The 17,472-nt window shown below is 51.3% G+C and overlaps 1 protein-coding gene across 12 annotated transcripts in view; it reads left to right on the top strand.

The window, feature by feature from the left end:
* The window catches only part of EBF3 (EBF transcription factor 3), a 117,454-nt gene that overhangs the window by 65,052 nt on the left and 34,930 nt on the right, over positions 1–17,472 (top strand). For 7 of the 12 annotated variants that reach the window (XM_082407383.1, XM_082407381.1, XM_082407390.1 and 4 more), the window contains exons 7-8: positions 12,225–12,306; positions 15,908–16,052. In XM_082407383.1, the coding sequence (XP_082263509.1) occupies positions 12,225–12,306; positions 15,908–16,052 (227 nt within the window). Of the gene's footprint in view, positions 1–10,479; positions 12,125–12,224; positions 12,307–15,907; positions 16,053–17,472 lie in introns of those variants that run through there. The other 5 variants (XM_082407391.1, XM_082407389.1, XM_082407388.1 and 2 more) reach the window with 2 other exon arrangements.

Genomic DNA, 17,472 nt, shown 5'->3' with positions numbered 1-17,472 from the left:
AGGCATGCTAAATACATAGCAAATATTTAGAGAGGCTTTGTAAGCAATTTAAATATTGTTAGGGGAAGTTGCTTAGCATCTGTGGCGCATCCCAGAGGTAAAGAAGGAAATGTATCCTATCAAACGGTAAACAGTCTAGTCCAAATGATAAAAATATTCCTCAGCGACCAGCGGATGGAGTTAATAAACTAATAGGTTGAAGGTGGCTTCCAGCCATGTCCCAAATCAGGCTGGCCCTCCTGCGAGACACGCCTCTCGGTGTCTCGGCACTGGCCGTGGGGCATCATCTTTGCTGATTTGTCCCCAAAGTTTGGAGTCCCTCCGGGCCTCGGGGATGCCGGGGCAGCGGCAGTTGTTCCTCTGATCTCCATGCTGTTGGCGCGAGGCGGGGTCAGTGCCACGCAGGAGCCCGGTGTGACCCTCCAGGCCACGGTTCAGGAGCGCTTGTAGTGCACGGCCGGGGGTGTTCCTTCTGTTAAAGGTTCTGTTGTATATTAATTTTAAGTTGCAGTGTCTGCTCTACAAGATGACGCCACTAGCATTTTGATTAAGGATTTTATACATGAAAAAATTTTCATTATCTGAGTTCCCGGAGCCCTCCCGATTGGTTGGCCGCCTGACCCGCAGCTGTGTCTCGCAGCGCCGGGGTGGCGCAGGGGCGGGAAGGGGTGCCCTGCTCTGTAGTCTTTGCTACGGGAGCAATTAACGGGGCTTTTGACTCTCGGGGAAGTCAAGACTCTTCATAAGCAAAAAGAGGCAACAGCACTTCAGTGGATTTTGCTCATTTTCTCTCTGTTTCAGGAGAGTGAAGACAGCACGCGGAATCTGAGTGAGCGCATCTGAGGGCGTCAGAGGCAGGGCTGGCCCCTGTGCCCTCTGAGCCTTGCAGGCTGCCTTTTCGGCACATGGGACAAAGCCAGGGGGAGAGAAGTTAAGGACTATGTCTGACTCTTTTCTTCTTTCTTTTAAAAAAACAGGATATTCTTCAATTAATTCATCCTGTCGCTTTCCTTAATTCTTTTGATATCTGCTCAGATTAAGGGTGAGGATATCTAGTCATGAAAAGGTGAAGGAAAGCTTTGCTGTGTCTTTTTTTTTTTTTTTTTTTGAATTTTAGACAGCAGGTTCTTATTGGTTATCTATTTTATATATATTAGTGTATAGATGTCAGTCCCAGTCTCCCAATTCATCCCACCACCAAGCTTTGCTGTGTCTTTTCTTATCAGATGAGGAAAGGGAAATGTTTGTGAAACTCACCAGGGGTGTGCTTCCGGCGTTTAGCTCCCGGGGGGCTGCGGGGGCCGTGGGTGGGTGTGGACAGAGCCCCCGACCGTGAAGTCCTCTGGAAGAGTCAGAGCCTGAGCTGGGGTGACCCAGCTCACAGGAAGCTTGGTCCCAAGTTTGTTTGCATCCCGGCAGCACCGGGGCATCTGCCTGCTCCCCACTGACGCCGCCATGAGAAGCCCTCTAGTGGGGACCGGCGGTACTGCGGGCCTCTCTGACATCAGCACCAATATTGTCCCTCTGGACCCCCAGCTCAGTGTGGAGCCCGCCCCAGTAGGAGGGTAGTGAAGTGGGGGTCAGAGGGGCGTTCGGGGGCTTCCTTGGGGGCCCCGAGCACAGTGATGGGAACACGCCGGCCTGCCCACGTGCCCGGGCTTGACAGCAGGCAGAGGTGACACGCCGTGTCCTTTGCAGAGAGCAGGCAGGGCCTTCCTGAGGTTGCTAAGCTGCCTTGTCGGGATGGATGCGGTTCTGTCAGCTTATCCTCTTGGAGAGTTGCAGTTGAGCAGAACAAGCAGAGTGGTGCTATCTGGAGGCCACCTCCACTCCTAGGGCTGCAGGAGGAGGTGGAGGCACTTTTCCTGGCCCACGTTTTCTGCTGTCACTCCCCCAGCCCACACTGTGCCATCTGTAGGGTCCTGTGTACTCTCTGATCACACTGGGGTTTTGATAATTCTCTACCTTTTTTTTTTTTTTTTTTTGTAATTGCAGAATCATAAAATATTTTAATTCCAAGGTTAGCAATTTTCTCTTGCATACTTAATTTATAATTAGCTGGTTTATAAACCTGTTCTGTGAATATAATTTTACTGTTGCCAAATGTTCTTCATGAATAATTAAGGGCAAATCCCTATTTATCAAATTATTAATATACCTAATAGCCTTGTTTTCATAAACAATGCATTGGAGTTGGATTTAAAGAAAATCCTTCTCTAAGGGATCTGGTGTTTGGTTTCCACCATGGTGAGGACCCTCTCGGGGTGTCTGCACAGAGGGACACTTGTGCTGTGTTGATGTCACGGCCCCTGGCCTTCTTTCCTCCACAAAAGCCCAGGTATCAGTAGCTGGACAAACACAATGGCCATTCACCAGTGGGACTGGCCTCCTCGGCCTCGTGAACAATGTTGTTATTTGTTCCTAGCAGTTCAGCAGGAGCATTTTTTGGAGGAAATGTAACAGATGAAACCATCCTTTCAGCCTTTTAAGATCTCTTTTGCCATAATCCTACCCCCATTAGCAGGGTACCGCTTTTCAAAGCGAGGAAAGCAACTTTTGCATGCAAGTTTGGAGATAAAAAGCCGTAGTCCCAGCCCTCCTGTTAGGTGACCTGGATCCTGTAGGATTCAGGTCCAGAAGACAGAGGTAGAGCCGCAGAATGTGCTTCACCTGGGAAGGAAATGAAAACTCAGGCGGAGAGCTGGGGCGGTGAGGGTAACGCTCACCCAGGCTCCCGCGGCCCCGCCTTACTCAGCTCTCTTCAATTTCATCGAGGACAACAGAGCTGTTTTTTCTCCTCGGACCAGCACCCAGATCACCTGCTCACCAATAGAAGGTTCCCAGATGACGCCTATCAATAGTTTGAACAACTGAAACAATAAGCAAGCCCACCATGCTAGTTCAGAACTACCCACTTAACATCAAACTTGTGGGGTGTATCAGCCAAGGGTCTCTGGCCTCCCTGCCGGGCGTTTTCGGGGCCGAGCATCTCTCGGGAGCGTGGGAGCCGGCAGCCCCGGCCAGGCGAGGTGGGGGGCGGCGGGGGGAGGCTTTTTTGTGTTTGCTGATTACCATCCGCTGGGTTTGCAGTCCGCAGCCTGGAAGGAGATGAGGGCCGCGCTTCTCTGTTCTTGGGGCTGCCATGTGTGAGCCCCTTGCCATGTGTGTGCGACGCCGTGTGTGATTCATTCCAGAGCAGTTTTAGTCCTCATAAAATATTCATTTTGCTTGTGCAGGGCCCTGTAATTGCCGTCTCTCACCCTGAATTATTTATGCCTTGCACAGGCTGACAAAGCTTTGCCATGCGGCCCTAGATGAATCAGAAACACGGGTCTTTGCTGCCAACAGCATTATAGTTTCACAAAATATGGCACCAGCGTCACTCTGGGCCGCCTCATCTCTAAATCCAGCTTTTCTTGATTTGACATTTTCTTTGCTCTTCCATTGTCTTAGGCAGGCAGAAAGGTTGCCTCTTAACTCGAAGCAGCAACCTTTCTTGCTTGCATGATAGCCGCTGTGCTTGAGAGGGCTAATGTATCTTTATTGCCTTTACTTTTTTCATGCTCGGTAACAAGACAGTGCTTGGGCCCACTTTAAAGCCATATATTATACATTAGCGATAAAGTGATGCAAATAGTCGTGAATACTCTTCAGACAGATAGTGGAGATCAGCCCGGATCTGGCCGCTTGTCACAAAAACAGAAAATAAAAGGTGACTGGGAACTTGGGCCGAGCCGCCCGCTCCCGGCTGTGGGCTGCACGCAGGCCTGGCCTGAGGGTCCCAGGTGGGGCGGGCGACTTGTATGGGCCCCTTTGCGGGCGGACGAAGCAATGCGGGCTCCCCACTCGCAGCATCGTACATGCATCTCTTCAGCATCCAGCCTCTTCCCCAGCCCGGGCTCGCCCCGACATCTCCGCTTTGCAGCCGGGCGCCTGCCAACGGGTGTTTCCTTGTGTTTCTGCGTTCCAGCCTGAGAGCGGCTTTCTGGCCAGGGGGACACGGGTGTGCACCATCCCTACACACCAGGACACGGGCCCTTAGAACGCACCGCGTCCAGGTATTTAGGGAAACCATGTACCATGAATTAGGCGCTGGCAGGATGGAGTGAAACTCCTCCGCGAACCTTTCCAAACTGGAAAGCAAAGACACCCAATCGGCTCTGAACGTCAGGAGCTCTTGTTTCCAAGCCGAGACAATGACAACCTGCAACAATTCCAGTGCAAAATTCCCACGTGCCGAAGGGCTCCAGGAAAGAGAATCTGTGGGATAATATTCACACACAGGGTGGTACGGAGGCGTGGGGAGCTGGGCAGGGGGGCCCGTGATTTGAACACCTTGGTTCTTCCCTGAGCCACAGAAAGGGCTTAATTTACGGCTCCTGGCTCATCAACAAAGGGAGGGGAAGAGGGAAGGCTCGGTGCTGTTTCAAGTAATGGATGACCCGGACACACATTTCTCTTGTATTTGTTGACACGCAGGAGTAATGAAGTTAAAGCTTTGCACACATGTGCCCCTCATTAAGCTGCATTACCTGCATTAAAACTAATAATTGCCACTCAGAGCTGGGCTCCCATTAATCATTTATAATGTTTTAATAAGTTTTTAATCAGGACCTAAAAGGCTAGAGAGGCCGGCGTAGGCAGGTTCGACACTGGTGTCCTGTGTGCACGCACAGGCTTGATTTCAAATGTGATTTTTTTTTTTATTAATAATTCAGCCCACGAAGATGATGGTTCTTAATTAAGCAAGCTGGCATGGACGAGGAAAACGTGTGTCTGAATAGGAAAACACGAACAAGGTCTTTCCCACTTGGAGATTGGGGGGTGGGGGGTGGGAAATAAACCCCAAACAGAAAACCTCGTGTTTGTTTTGAGGATGCTCTCCGCTGCCGACAGAAATCAGAATGGCAAGAAGGGCGATTCCCCTCATCTTCAGATCCCTCCAAACGCACACCCGTTCGGTGGGAGAGGTTTGAAACCCTAAGTTCGGATAAGCATAGGCACTTAATCTCTGCACACGAAGTCTCTGTAAAAGTCTCCCCTGGAGCTGGCAACAAGTCAGGGGGTGCATCTGATGTGAGACAAGTGATGCTGGCATTTTTCTTAAATAAGGAGCTTCGTGATCAGAGCTGGCAAATAGAGCGGTGTCCAGAGGGAGTGAGGAGGCTGTCTTAATGAGCCCGCAGCGAAAGACAAAATACAGACTGATTGACAGGGCGAGTGATCTGCTGGGGAAATAACGTCAATGCCGCATCGCCCATTAGAAATAGAGAAATAGGTAAAGGGGGAGAGAAGAAAGATAGGCACTTGAAACAAGAACCCTGGTGTAAATATAGCGCACTTCACGTTTCCTTTGTGTTGTGCGGTTGACTTCTTTTAAACAGATAACCTTATCAAAACTATCATGAACTATCAGGAACGGTTACAGAAAATACTAACTAGAATCCTGACAGCAAGCCAGGGAGGGTAACGGAAAAGCGCAGAGCTTGGGCATGCATTTGCTTCGAGAACGTCTACCTGGGTTTTACTTATCTGAACACATTAAAACCACCCAGAAAAGTTTAATGCGAGTCGTACACACACATTTCTCCAAAAGGAGGGCTCGGCAGGATCTGTCATGGGCGTGGAGATCGAACTGGCCGGCAAAGCTATTAAATCCCATCAGATCTCCTTGGCATCGTTTTAATGAGAATCATCGCACAAGTACAAGATCATGGTATCTGTAAGTGCCTCTTGACAGCCGCTGCTGAAATTGTGATGAAACGAAAAACCATTATAGCAGAAATTTAGCGATAAGGCTCTTTGGAGGGACGGTGGGGCCTGGTGTGGCTGTGGACCTCGAAGGGTTAATTTTCTAAACCTAATAATGTTCGATAGTGAGGTATTTGTCAGGAGATAAAGAAGTGATAGAATCTGGGAAGTGGGTCCCTTGGCGATTGTAGTACAAATATTGTTAATGCGGTGTGGTTACTACAGCGAGGGAAAGTAAAATAGCTCCAGCCCACTAGAGACAGCCTCTGCTACAGTAGAGCAGGAACCTCCAGACAAAGGCCAGTAATTGTTGAACCGCGAGTCAAGCCGTGGATATTTTCAAATCCTCCTCTATCTGCATTTCCATGCAGGATATCATGCGTGCCGGGGGACGGCGCCCACGGGGACCAGGAACCCGCAGTGGGGAGTCGGGCAGCCCCAGCCCCTCTTGCCCGGGAGGGAGGCCCCTCACAAAGGCCATCTGGGCCCAGCTGTAAAATTCAGTCCCGTCCCCCCCTCTGGCCCCTTCCTGATGACGTCATGCAGGCACTACAAGTATATGAGACCCATAACTTGAAATGTACAAGAATTTAATAAGTCTGGTGTTAAAGCAATTTGTCATGGCATATTTGAAGAATAAATCAGACTAATGGAGCAGATTTTCCCTCCCGTATGGCATTACAGGACGCGAGCCCAGCCATAGCTAATGGCAGGAGTGGGAGAAAAAGAGAGGCCTGACATTAAGACCCTCGCATTTTGGAAATCCGATACGTATTGACCTGTGTACTATCTCAGTGCACAGATCTGATGTCAGCAGAGTGTACTCGTGTATAGGAACTGCTCATTACAGGTTTTCTGAAGGAAGCACATTGTCTCTGAGCCCCAGAAGCCGATCGGCTAGGATTGCTCAGTAATCAATACCGCAGCGACTGATGGCCCGGCACACACCACAGCTGCGGCCACTGCTTTCAGGGACTTCCCAGTAATTAGCCGGGACTTGGAGGCAAGCACTCCGCCACCGGTCACTTCCTTGTCAGTCAGGGAAAAGTCTCTTAAAGGCTCTGTCTTTTAATTTGACTCTTTCACTGTTTCCCTTCAAGAGGGCAGTAGCGGCCGCGGCGACCGACACCCCGAGAGGGGCCGCTGCCCTGTGGGGCTCCTCGTCCCTTTGGGCGGGGACCTCCTCGCTGCGGTGGCGCATGGAAGCGAGGCGGGCGGCACACGCAGTTACCCGCTGTCAGGGGAACGGGTCAGTGGTGTTCAGTCCAGTTGCAGGCCTGTGCAGGCACCACCATCTCCTTCGGAACATTCCTGTCACCCCCCAAAAGGAGACCCCGTGCCCCTCAGGCACTTCCCCAGCCCCGCAGCCCCTGGCAGCCACCAGAGGGTGGCGACTTTCCCAGCTGCATCTTCCGGCCGCTTTTCTCGACTCACTCTTGTCAAGGTTATTAGGTATGAAAAGAGCCTCCTGGTTTTGCATCCTGGATGCAGTCACTAAAGACGTGGGGGCTCGATCAGGAATGGGGTCCCTGCCCTCCCGGAAACCCCGGAAGCTGTCAGTGCCGTGATTTACACACACGTGCTTTGGGAGTTTTGATGGATGACATGGAGGCCTATCCAGTGGCATTAGTTTGCTGCTTGTTAAGAGCTCAGCCTTAAGGTGGAAAATCGGGACTCCCCACCCGTGCCCCAGATACCAATACTTTTCAACCCTGGACTCAGGTTTCCCACGTCACTTGTGATCGAGGGCCAGGAGAGGAGGCCGTGGCCGCTCGGACTGAGGCTGGGATCACGTGCGGGAGGGGCTGCTGGAAGCCGGAGCTCTGTCCTGGCTGTGCCCGTCACCTGTGCTCAGGGGGCCCACCTGGGTATCCTGGCTTGCGGCCTCATGGCCTTGAAGCTTGCGGTCACTCCTGTTTCCAAGCACCCGCAAGACCAGGCCCCGAGACAGTCTAAAACTCGACAGTTAAAAAAATTTTCTTAAATCTCTGCATGTAGTGTTTCCTGAGGTGCTGCGTGGGACGTGTGGTCGCCACACGCAAAGAACAGCCGTGGAGACGGCTCCACGTTTCCTTTTTCTCCTCAATCACCAGGGTGCGCACGCCAAGCCCACTGCATTTCTAAGGAGACAATCCGTTTCTCCTCTGACCAGAGGGAGAGAAATCATTATGACATGATTAGTGGCTTCGGCTAGGTGAGGAAGAGCAGTGGCAGGGAAGGCGGGGAGGATGAGTGGTATTAATTACCTAACGCTTGCTGGCGAGATAATTTTATCAGCGATTTGGCCATTGGTAAGTTTCAGCGTTTGATAAAAGTGGGCAAGTTCTTAGCTACTGGAAACAGGAGGGAAGGGGCTGGTGTCAGATGAGATGCATCTCATCAGCTTTTCTCTGACAAACCAAATTCATTCCTTATGTAATTGATAACGGCCTTGGCCAATTACTTCACACATTACAATACACAGAGGCCCCCTTTACAGGTTTTGCAGGGCTGTAATTAGCTATGCTAATACCCCCTTTATTGGCCCTAATATTGCTCAACACCTTTTGCCATCCTGGAACCCACTAGAGCCCCATGGCCTGTCAGGACCGCTGATTATTGAGAAGGATGGCTTTAATCAAACATAATTGCAGTTAATTTTTCTCTCCTGCTCTCTGTTGCCAGCGTCTAATGCCACGGACTCCTTGATATTCCATTAAATTACAATTAAACAGCCTCCTTTGTTTCTGATTGTCCTGAACAACACCACAAAGTTCTGTAGCCGCTTAAAGGAGAGTGTTTGGTCCTAATTGCCTGCTGGCCCACAAAGGGCCAATTTACACAATACCCATGTAGAATTTAAACAGTTCATAATGTAATGGATATTACACAGGAGCCTAACACTACAATTAAAATGATTTTCATCAGATAGAGAAGCCCTGGTTAATCAGCTTCATAAAAGTAAATATAAATGAACTAATTCATAGCTTAAACACACAGAAGGGGAGCAGACTTTGAAATCGGTTACTGAGGTGTGAGGGCTTGCCCCTTATTGCGTGATACCCAGAGTGGGCTCCAGCTGACACGGTCAGTCCTGCTGTTCGAGCCCCGCTGAAGGTGCCCGTGTCCTGCCGCTGAGCACTTCCGGGGGCACTGGCATTATCGGGGAGGACGCTGGCACGAATGCCACCGAGGCCACACTGAACTTTCTGCTGAGCAGAACTGTCCCTGCAGAAGGGAGGGCGGCCTTGGAGTCTCCAGCTCAGGCTCAAGCTCTCAGTGGCTGGACCCAGCAGCTCTCCTGTCCCTGCCTCCCAGTTAGAGGGCCCCGGGCCCATCTTCACAGGAGGCCCCAGAGTCGGGAGAGGCAACCTGCTGCTACCTGCTCTCCTCAGAGCGAAGGAGATCACCCACGTGGCTCCTCTGCTAATCCCCGCGCGCCCTAAAAGAGGAAACCTGACTTCCAAAGTAACGAGATCACACCTTTCCCCCTCGTAATCGCTGCTGAGAACTTTCCAGGATTTTGTGCGCTGTTTCCGAGCGGAACATTACTGGGGAGTTTCGACTGATGTGTAGCAGTTTGCCCTGAGCTGCTGCTTCCCCTCCTGCCTGGGAGAAACAAGTAAATAAAGCCCATATTTCAAGCTTGATTTACTCTGGTACCTACTGTGAAAGATGATGACTCTTTAGGGAAATAAAGACAGGGTCAGGGAATTAGTGTACATAATGGTCATTTTGATGATGGGCCAACAGATGCAGCCGGGAGCACACTGTACAATTAAGCATAATGTACTAATGACAGGTTAGAATTTTTATCGCCTCCTTGCCATCGAGCAGCAAATCCATGGTTAGCAGTAATAAAGAGTTTATTGGTGTTAAAGCCAAAGATTTTCTGACATAGGAAAGATTTTTCCTTTCATAACAAGAGTATTAAATCCTTTGTGTACCAGACTCTAGAAGTGAGATATGTAAAGTGCCTGTCAGATATTTCTTAGAAAAAAGCCAATTAAAGGGTAATTGAGTAAAGGATGAGAACCACCATTTGACTTCACGCGTCCGCGTCCCTTTCTCACGCTACCCACGCGCCCCAACGCCAGTGAGCGCTCGCTGGCAGAGGCACACGCTCGCTCCGGACGTGACGGTGCGCGGGGTCGGGAGCCGTGCGCTGGCTGGACCGTGCCGCCCACCTCGAGGAGGCCTGATTGAATCCTCAAGGAACCGAAATGAGGGCGAAAACTAAGCGCAAGGCTCCTCTTCCTCCACAAGGGCCCAACCTGCGCCCGTTCCCACGCACGCTGGGCCTTATTTCGTTTGTGTAATTGGGGCCCGAGTGCCCGGGAGCGATCCTGCTCTGTAGGGCCGTACACTCCAGATCTGCAGGTCTTTCTAAGTCCTCTCGCTGCTTTTTGAGAAACTTTGAAAAGAACCCTACCATTGCCTACACGTCCAAAACGTGTAAGAGTGTGTGTGCGTGTGTGCATGCACACACGCACCCACCTGCTCCGGAGTTGACCCCGAGATGCTCGGGATGGTGAGGGGGCCCAGCGCCCAACTTTGCCCATTTCTGCAGCTGACGGCAGTGAAGGCCCACGGGGGCCAGGCCACTCATGCCCACAGTGGCCATGCACGGCGAGGGCCGTTCAGGCTCAATGCCCGCTCTGCTCTCCGGGAGGTGAAAGAGTGAACTGGCTAAACAGACACCAAGGAACTTAAGGAAACCTCCTCTGGAGTGGGGGAGAAATCGGACCACAGAAAGCTCCCCCAGTCGGCTCCATGCAGATGAGTGGCTCCGGGCAGTAATGTGAGGCGTAATTGCGCCGTGTGGCTGCTGCCCCCAAAGTGAGAACCTAATTGCCTGACAGGACGGTAACTTTGTGACGCCCTCACCTTGTTAGGCCCTTATGCGGCTGGGCGCAGGGGGGCCGCAGGTGCGCTTAATTTACCTCGCTGCGGAGCGCGTGGAGCTTAATTGCACCGCGGTTGTTAGGAGAAATTGGTGGGTGGACGGCCGGGCGGCTTACTGTATGCTGATGGCAGATGGTGTTCAGAGGCGCGGTGAGCTAAGTGTATAGGTGAGGCGAGTTAATAAAAGATGTAAATTCTGGCCTAAAATAGTGAGGCCGCGCGGGATGTAAGGAAATTTAATTAAGTGGCCACTATTCTTTTTCCCATCAGTCGGATTTTCCTCTGCCCTGGTGGAAAGTCGTCCGGGGGATGTTGGGAATGCAGCTGGAGACATGAATCTCAGCCTCCCCAATCTTTTTATTTTCTGATATGATAATCAGCCGCAAGGAAGCTTGACTGTCAGGTTGAAGTCAAGGAAATTGTGTGAAACTTCATAAAAAATTAGTCATCAACCAGTAGGACAGAGGATATTTGGAAAGAAGATAGGGGAGACGTTTGTTGATAGCCTTGTAGATGGGGGTGTCAGCCCAGAGGCCCCAGCTTTTCTGGGCTCAGGACGCGGGCAGCCTTCTCCAGACAGCCGAGCTGGTGCAGGGCCGAGACCCCCTGTTCTCCCGTGGCCGGCGGTGCAGCCGGGCCTCCCGGGGTCCACGCGCTCCTGTTGGGAGCCAGAGCTTCCATGTTTGTCACAGAGCACGCGGGAATGGGGAGGACAAGGTGATGATATTTCTGTCACAGCATCTCAACACTCTGTCAGGACCCCTGAAACGTCACGCTTCAGAACAAGGCCAGGCCTTGGCGGGAAGCAGAAGCAGCGCTGCGACCGGCCTCCCCTCCAACCAGGGCAGCGCCTGGTCCCCTCCCCCTAAGCGACGGTCTCCTTGCCTCATCGCGGGGGCGAGGGGGGCGGTCTCGATCGGTCCCTTAAAACCACACGTAGGCCTTTCACAGAAGTCGTTGCCGCCCTTAAAACAGCACCCCAGATCTTCTCTTCAGAGTCATACCTATTGTAACTTGAGAAGCCCCTCTTTAAAAGTGTGCTTACCTAGGCAGTGATGGCCCCTGGGCTTGGGTTGCCAGGTAGAATTCAGCACGTCCAGTTAAATTTGAATTTCGGAGAAACATTTTTTTTTTTTTTTTAGGATAGGTATGCTTTGGGACAGGCCTAGCCTAAAAAATTATTCGTTGTTTATCAGAAATTCAAATTTAACTAGGCATCCTGTGTTTTTATTTGCTGAAGCTGGCAGCCCTCTCTGGGGTGGACAGGTCCCCAGTGATTAATGGTCGTGCAAAGATCCAGGTGAGAAATGGCCAATTTAAGTCACGGTTGTTATTATAAAGCTTGGAAACCCTCACAGTGTCAAGACAAATGTAAGTCACTGCTTCCTTGTGTGGAGATCTTCCACAGTGGCCAGTGGACCCAGAGGTGCCTGTCTGGCCTCTCCCGAGTTCTCTCTCTCCCTATTGCCCCCTACAGGGCAGCCAGCAGGTGGTATGGGGCCGGCTCCCCATGCAAGAGCATCTTTCAAAAAAGTCTGTGTCTTTTGTCTAATAACCCTAACAAATATCCATTTTTTGTATTTTTATAGATTCTTTCTAAAGTTTTTCCTCAAGTGCAATCAGAACTGTTTGAAGAATGCAGGCAACCCTCGGGACATGCGAAGATTCCAGGTACACGATTCTGGACCGTGGTCCAGACTTAACACTATGAAAGTTGAATTCCCTGATGTTGCAGTTGTTCGGAAACCAATCTTTAGTTCTCAGGGGCTTGGGTGCAAATGAGCCAGGATGGGCTCATTCGAAAGAATATTTAAATCGAATGCTTTAAAAATGATCTGGCACCTCAGTCCGCCAGAGTCATGGAGCCCAGGTGTGGCCCGTGACAAAGTGAAGCTGGCTCTGGACACGTGACCTGAGCTTTTGCTCTGATGACAGCGTGTGCCTCTGCCTCCTGGGGCAGTGCACACCGCCCTGGCCCTCTGTGTCGGGCTGCGGGGTACCCCGAAATCAGAGTGATCGGGGCTGTAGGTTAAGGTGGGGTCTGTCTTACATCCGATCGTGGTGAGTCCTGTGGGTGTGTTTCAGAATGACTGTTTCAGGGTTTCTGCAAGTAAAGTCCTCATAAGGATAGCCTCTCATTTAGTCTGTTTCCTCAGTTGGACCTTGCTGTTCATGCTTGTTCGGTTGGTTAGACTTTGGAGCCCGTGCTGAAGGTCTTCCTTAGGGATGGATTGATCTGTGGTAGGGGAGGACCACTAGGTAATATATGGGGTGTACTCAGGACTGAGGGCGCTGCAGCTGTTCCATGCAGGTCTCTACCAATTCCAGAATGTTTCCCCAGCTCAGCTTCCCTCCCCTGAGGCTGGGCTGTTCTCGCCTCCTTAATTCCACACCTGGGAGCTAGACCGTGTTCCTGAACCCAGGCTAACTTGTCCTCTGGTTAGTTATCCTCAGATCAGAGGATTTCCTCTCGAGGAGAGGCGTGGAGAGCCAGCTGGGCTCAGGGATAAGTTCTGATCCAGTCATGGTTTTCTTGCCTTTGTTTGTGAATGACCAGGAGGTGACTTCAGGGTGAAGTGTGCTCGGCACACAGGATGGATTGTTTTGCTGATTTTAATTGTAAAAATATCTGGGCTGGGACCCAAAACCGCTCCTGGTCCCTACCCACCAGAGAAGAATTTGGGAGCTCACTGCTAGGTTGGATGTGACCAAATACTTCTTCTTTGGGATTTAGACTAGTTTACCATCAAATCACTCAAGGCTTCTTTTTAGAAATGTAAGTTATGCTTCAGTCTTTAGGCGAAATGTGACATCTGTCTTGACATCCAACCAGCCAGTCAGAGCGGTGGAGCTGGTTGGCCCGCCCACAGTCATGCCCTGACCCTGGGGGCGGGGGGCGGTGTCTCTTGCACACAGTGGGGCGGGCTTCCGCTTCTCTTGCGCGAGGCTTCACGTTGATCCGTCGAGCAGAGTGGAGGTCACACGTTGGCTCGCCAGTGGCCGAAGGCAGCATCAGTCACAGGTGGAGCCCGCAGTTACTAGAAGGACTTCCTCCCTCTCTTTAGCTAATCTCTCTGTCTCTCAGGAGGTTTAACTGGACTTAACACTAGGTCAGGGCTTACACAACGTTTCCAGTGGGCACCACAATCTCAGCATCTTTCTGTAGGTGCACCGCAGGGCTGGCCCGGCCGAGAAACAAACACAGCTTGTCTGCTTTCTCTGCTCAACTATGCTTTTCCCTTGGTGACTGACCTATATAGAGATGACAGAGCAAAGACAGTGTCCCTTTTTATTTTTATTTTTACCCTTTCTTGTTTCTTTAACTTATCACGGTCTGGGAATGTAAAGAGGGTCAAGCCCGCGGCTCGGTGTTAGTCCTGTGTCTTTGCACCCCATTCGGGGGCAGTGTCGGTAGAGGTCCCCCTGCGCCCAGGGCGGGGCCTGGTGGACAGCCTGCCAGGTGGGTGCCTTTGTGACCCCGGCAGCCCTGCGTCCCCTGCATAGCGGCTGCCAGGCGAGTAGTGGCCCCAGAGTGGGGTCAGAGCCACCCCTGCCAGGGCAACGGAGATAGTAGAGAGAGATTATGGTGAGATGTCTGAGCCTGGACCCGGGGACGCTGGTGGTGGCACTGACATTATTTCGAGGCACAGAGGGGCCTGACGTTGTGGAGACTTTAACGATCTTGGCAATGCCCACAGCCAGAGAGAGTCATCTGGGAAGGTGTTCCCTTCCTTTGCGGGGGGTGGGTGCAGTGGGTACTGGTCCTGCTTAACGGTCTTCTTGTGGGGCCTGAGATTTTTATAAAAAATCAATTACTCACAGATGTATTTACATATAAGTATGCAGCTTTGCTTTTTAAAAAATCTTATTTATTTACAATCACTTTTATGTATCATTTTTTCTAGTAGACTTTCTTTTTTAGAGCAGTTTTATTTAGGTTTACAGACAAACTTCACAGAAAGTGAAGAATTCCCATGAGCCCCTGGCCTCCCCTCCCCCCGACTCTCCTCTGTCATTAGCATCTTGCATCGGTGTGGCTCGTCAGTAACGGAGGTCCACCGTAGCTGTGGCTTTGAACGCACCGTGTGTGGCATGCCTTGACGTGTGCCCACCCTCCGGCCCAGCTGTTCTCCGCGGGGTCGTGGTTCTCTGGGTGGTGCCAGCCCCCTCCACTGCCCAAACGTGGCAAAGAACGGGACTCTCTCCACCCCAAATCCAGGCTCCGGCCCCCAGGTCCTGCCGTAAGACCCAGACTGAACCTGCGCTCACATCTGTGCTACCCCAGCTATTCTGGAAATAATGCAGTATACAGACCCACCTCTGTCCGAGGAAACTCTCAAGGCCGGTGTAATTTCCTGTTTCCTGGGTCCATTAGGTAGGGGGTGCCATTTCTGGGGTGCTTGCTCCAAGCTCCCCTGGGAGGACGGACGTCTGGGGCCCTCAAGGCCGTCCCTGCCGGCGTGACTTCCTTTTTTACTTCTGCGAAGCCCTGAGCGCGTGAGGGAGCCCGGCCCCCATCTCCTCCCCGGCCACCCCCCCCCGAGCCTGGACCTCAGGGCCGCGCCTTTCCCTCCAACAGGATCACACTCCCTTGGTAGAGCAGGTGCTAGCCATCCTCACCATCCTTCACCGTGAACTTGAGAAAGGGAACTTTCCCTGCACTGAAACCATTTTATTCCTATTCAACTCGGTCTTTTCAGATGCAAACACGTTCATTACCAGACGTTGGATGTAATTGTGACATTGACCCAGGGATCATTGGATGATAGGATGTGGGTAGCAGAAGCAGCTTCTGATTTATGAAGGCTTTTTTTGGGAGGGGGGCAACTCTGAATCCTCACAAGTCTTCCAGGAAGGACAGTCTCCAGTGAACTCATTTTAATTAGATAAACTATCTAATCAATATGTGAACAGATCAATCAAAATAGCAGCTTTAAAATGAGTGGCTGGAGGGGTGTTTCTGAAGCTAATGGTGAGAAGAATATTTCTGTGAATTGAATTCACTTGTTAGCATAATAGGAGATTAAACTGTAATTAGTGCAGCGGGTCTGGAAGAGAAGCAATCTTGAGTCACAACAAAACCGCCCACCCACCCCATTAGCCAAAAAAGCTGTGCGCGCACATGGCCTCGAGGGGGATCCGGGAGCAAGAGTGGGTCGCTGGCTCGAGACCTTGGGGGCTGGCTTGCTGGGGCACCCATGAAGGGGCCTGACACCTGGCAGGGCCCCGCCTCCACCTCCGACTCCGGTTTCACCTGCGCTTGTCTCTGCAGGTTGTCGTGTCGACCACGGTCAACGTGGACGGCCACGTGCTGGCCGTGTCTGACAACATGTTTGTGCACAACAACTCCAAACACGGGCGGCGGGCCCGCCGCCTGGACCCGTCAGAAGGTACGGCCCCTTCTTATCTGGAAAATGGTAGGCACATGCTACATGCCTTTTTTTTATTTGCGATGCTTCTTTTTCTTTGTGCCATCCTTTCTGTTGATTCACGCCCAGTTGCTCCCGCCAGGCCCCCTCGCTGGTCAGACCCCCGCCCCTGGGACGGAGCCCCCCCACCCCCGGCATCCCTCTCCCCTCCCTCACTGGCGGTCTCAGCTTTCCCACCCACCTCACCTGCCATGGCCCTCACTTTATTGGTTTGTCTATGTCTAGCTTTCTTTTGCCGAGCACTTTTCCTGCAGATTTAATGTATTTGGTTTTATTTTGGCTTGTCTAGCCCCCATCCGGCTCATCCCCAGATGCTTTGGGCACCTTTTGGTGGGCGCTCACATCCTGGTCCCGTGAGCCTGAGCTCATGGACTTCAAGGACCTCCTGGCCCTCCACGGAGAGCGAACCTGTGTGTGTGTGTGTGTGTGTGTATGCGTGTGCGCGCGCGCGTGGGTATTCACGCGTGGGGGATGGGTGGAGGGGGTGAGGAAAAAAACGGCATAAAATGTTGCTAACCAAATGCTTTCAAGTGATGGACTGCTTGTTAAAAGAGAAGAATTTCGGTAAGGCTGACAGGCAGGCAGGCGTGTAAGTCAGACTTCAGAAACACGCAGACCCTGGGCCTTCCCAAGCCGCCCTGTCACCAGCTCCGTGCGGACGCGTGGGTCCCGCCATGTGTCACCTCCCCTCCAACATGAGGTCCTTTCCTCTCTAAGACATTTCACGAAAACCATGAGATTCTGACCAATACGAATTGTTGGGAAAGTAATGTGAGGTTTTTTGGTTTTTTTGTTTTTAAGTGAATTGCAAACAAAAAACAGCATGATTAAATTCTTTAGAGCAAAAGAACCCATAAAACTAAGCAGTTTGAAGACAGATTCTCTAGACTGAGGTCTTGGATTTAGGAGACGCCCGTGAGGCAGACAGACATGTACACAGGAAAATGAATGAAGCCCGTGCAGGTCATCAGAATGAAATATGATTCAGACATAAAAACTGGAAGACAATTTGTGAATCTGCTGCGGTCCACAAAAATAAACTAATTTGTTTTTCTACATTAATGACTAAGGTGTAAGAGAACAAAAATATAATAATTAAAGGTCGCCCTGGGTGCCAGGGTCATTAGAATCTGTGACGTACTGTTTATCTCCTTCCTATGCACTGAAGGTAGGTGTGTGTTTTGCTTAGTAACCATCACTAATGAGGTTCACAATTAAGAAGGTTGGATCCCCGTCCTCAGCGCCCCGCTTCCCCAGAGAGCCAGCGCTGGCAATGTGATAGGTTCACGAGGCCCCCGCAGCCCTCTGGTGTTAGGTTGTAGTGTGGGTCCAAAATCAGCCTCCTCTAATGAGCTATTATGATCTGAGCAAAGTACAAGTATTTATTTTTGTAAGTAGCATGAAAAAG

This window comes from Balaenoptera borealis (assembly GCF_965194805.1).
Source record: "Balaenoptera borealis genome assembly, chromosome: 10".
Classification (NCBI taxonomy): Eukaryota; Metazoa; Chordata; class Mammalia; order Artiodactyla; family Balaenopteridae; genus Balaenoptera; species Balaenoptera borealis.
This window is presented reverse-complemented; position numbering and strand designations above follow the sequence as displayed.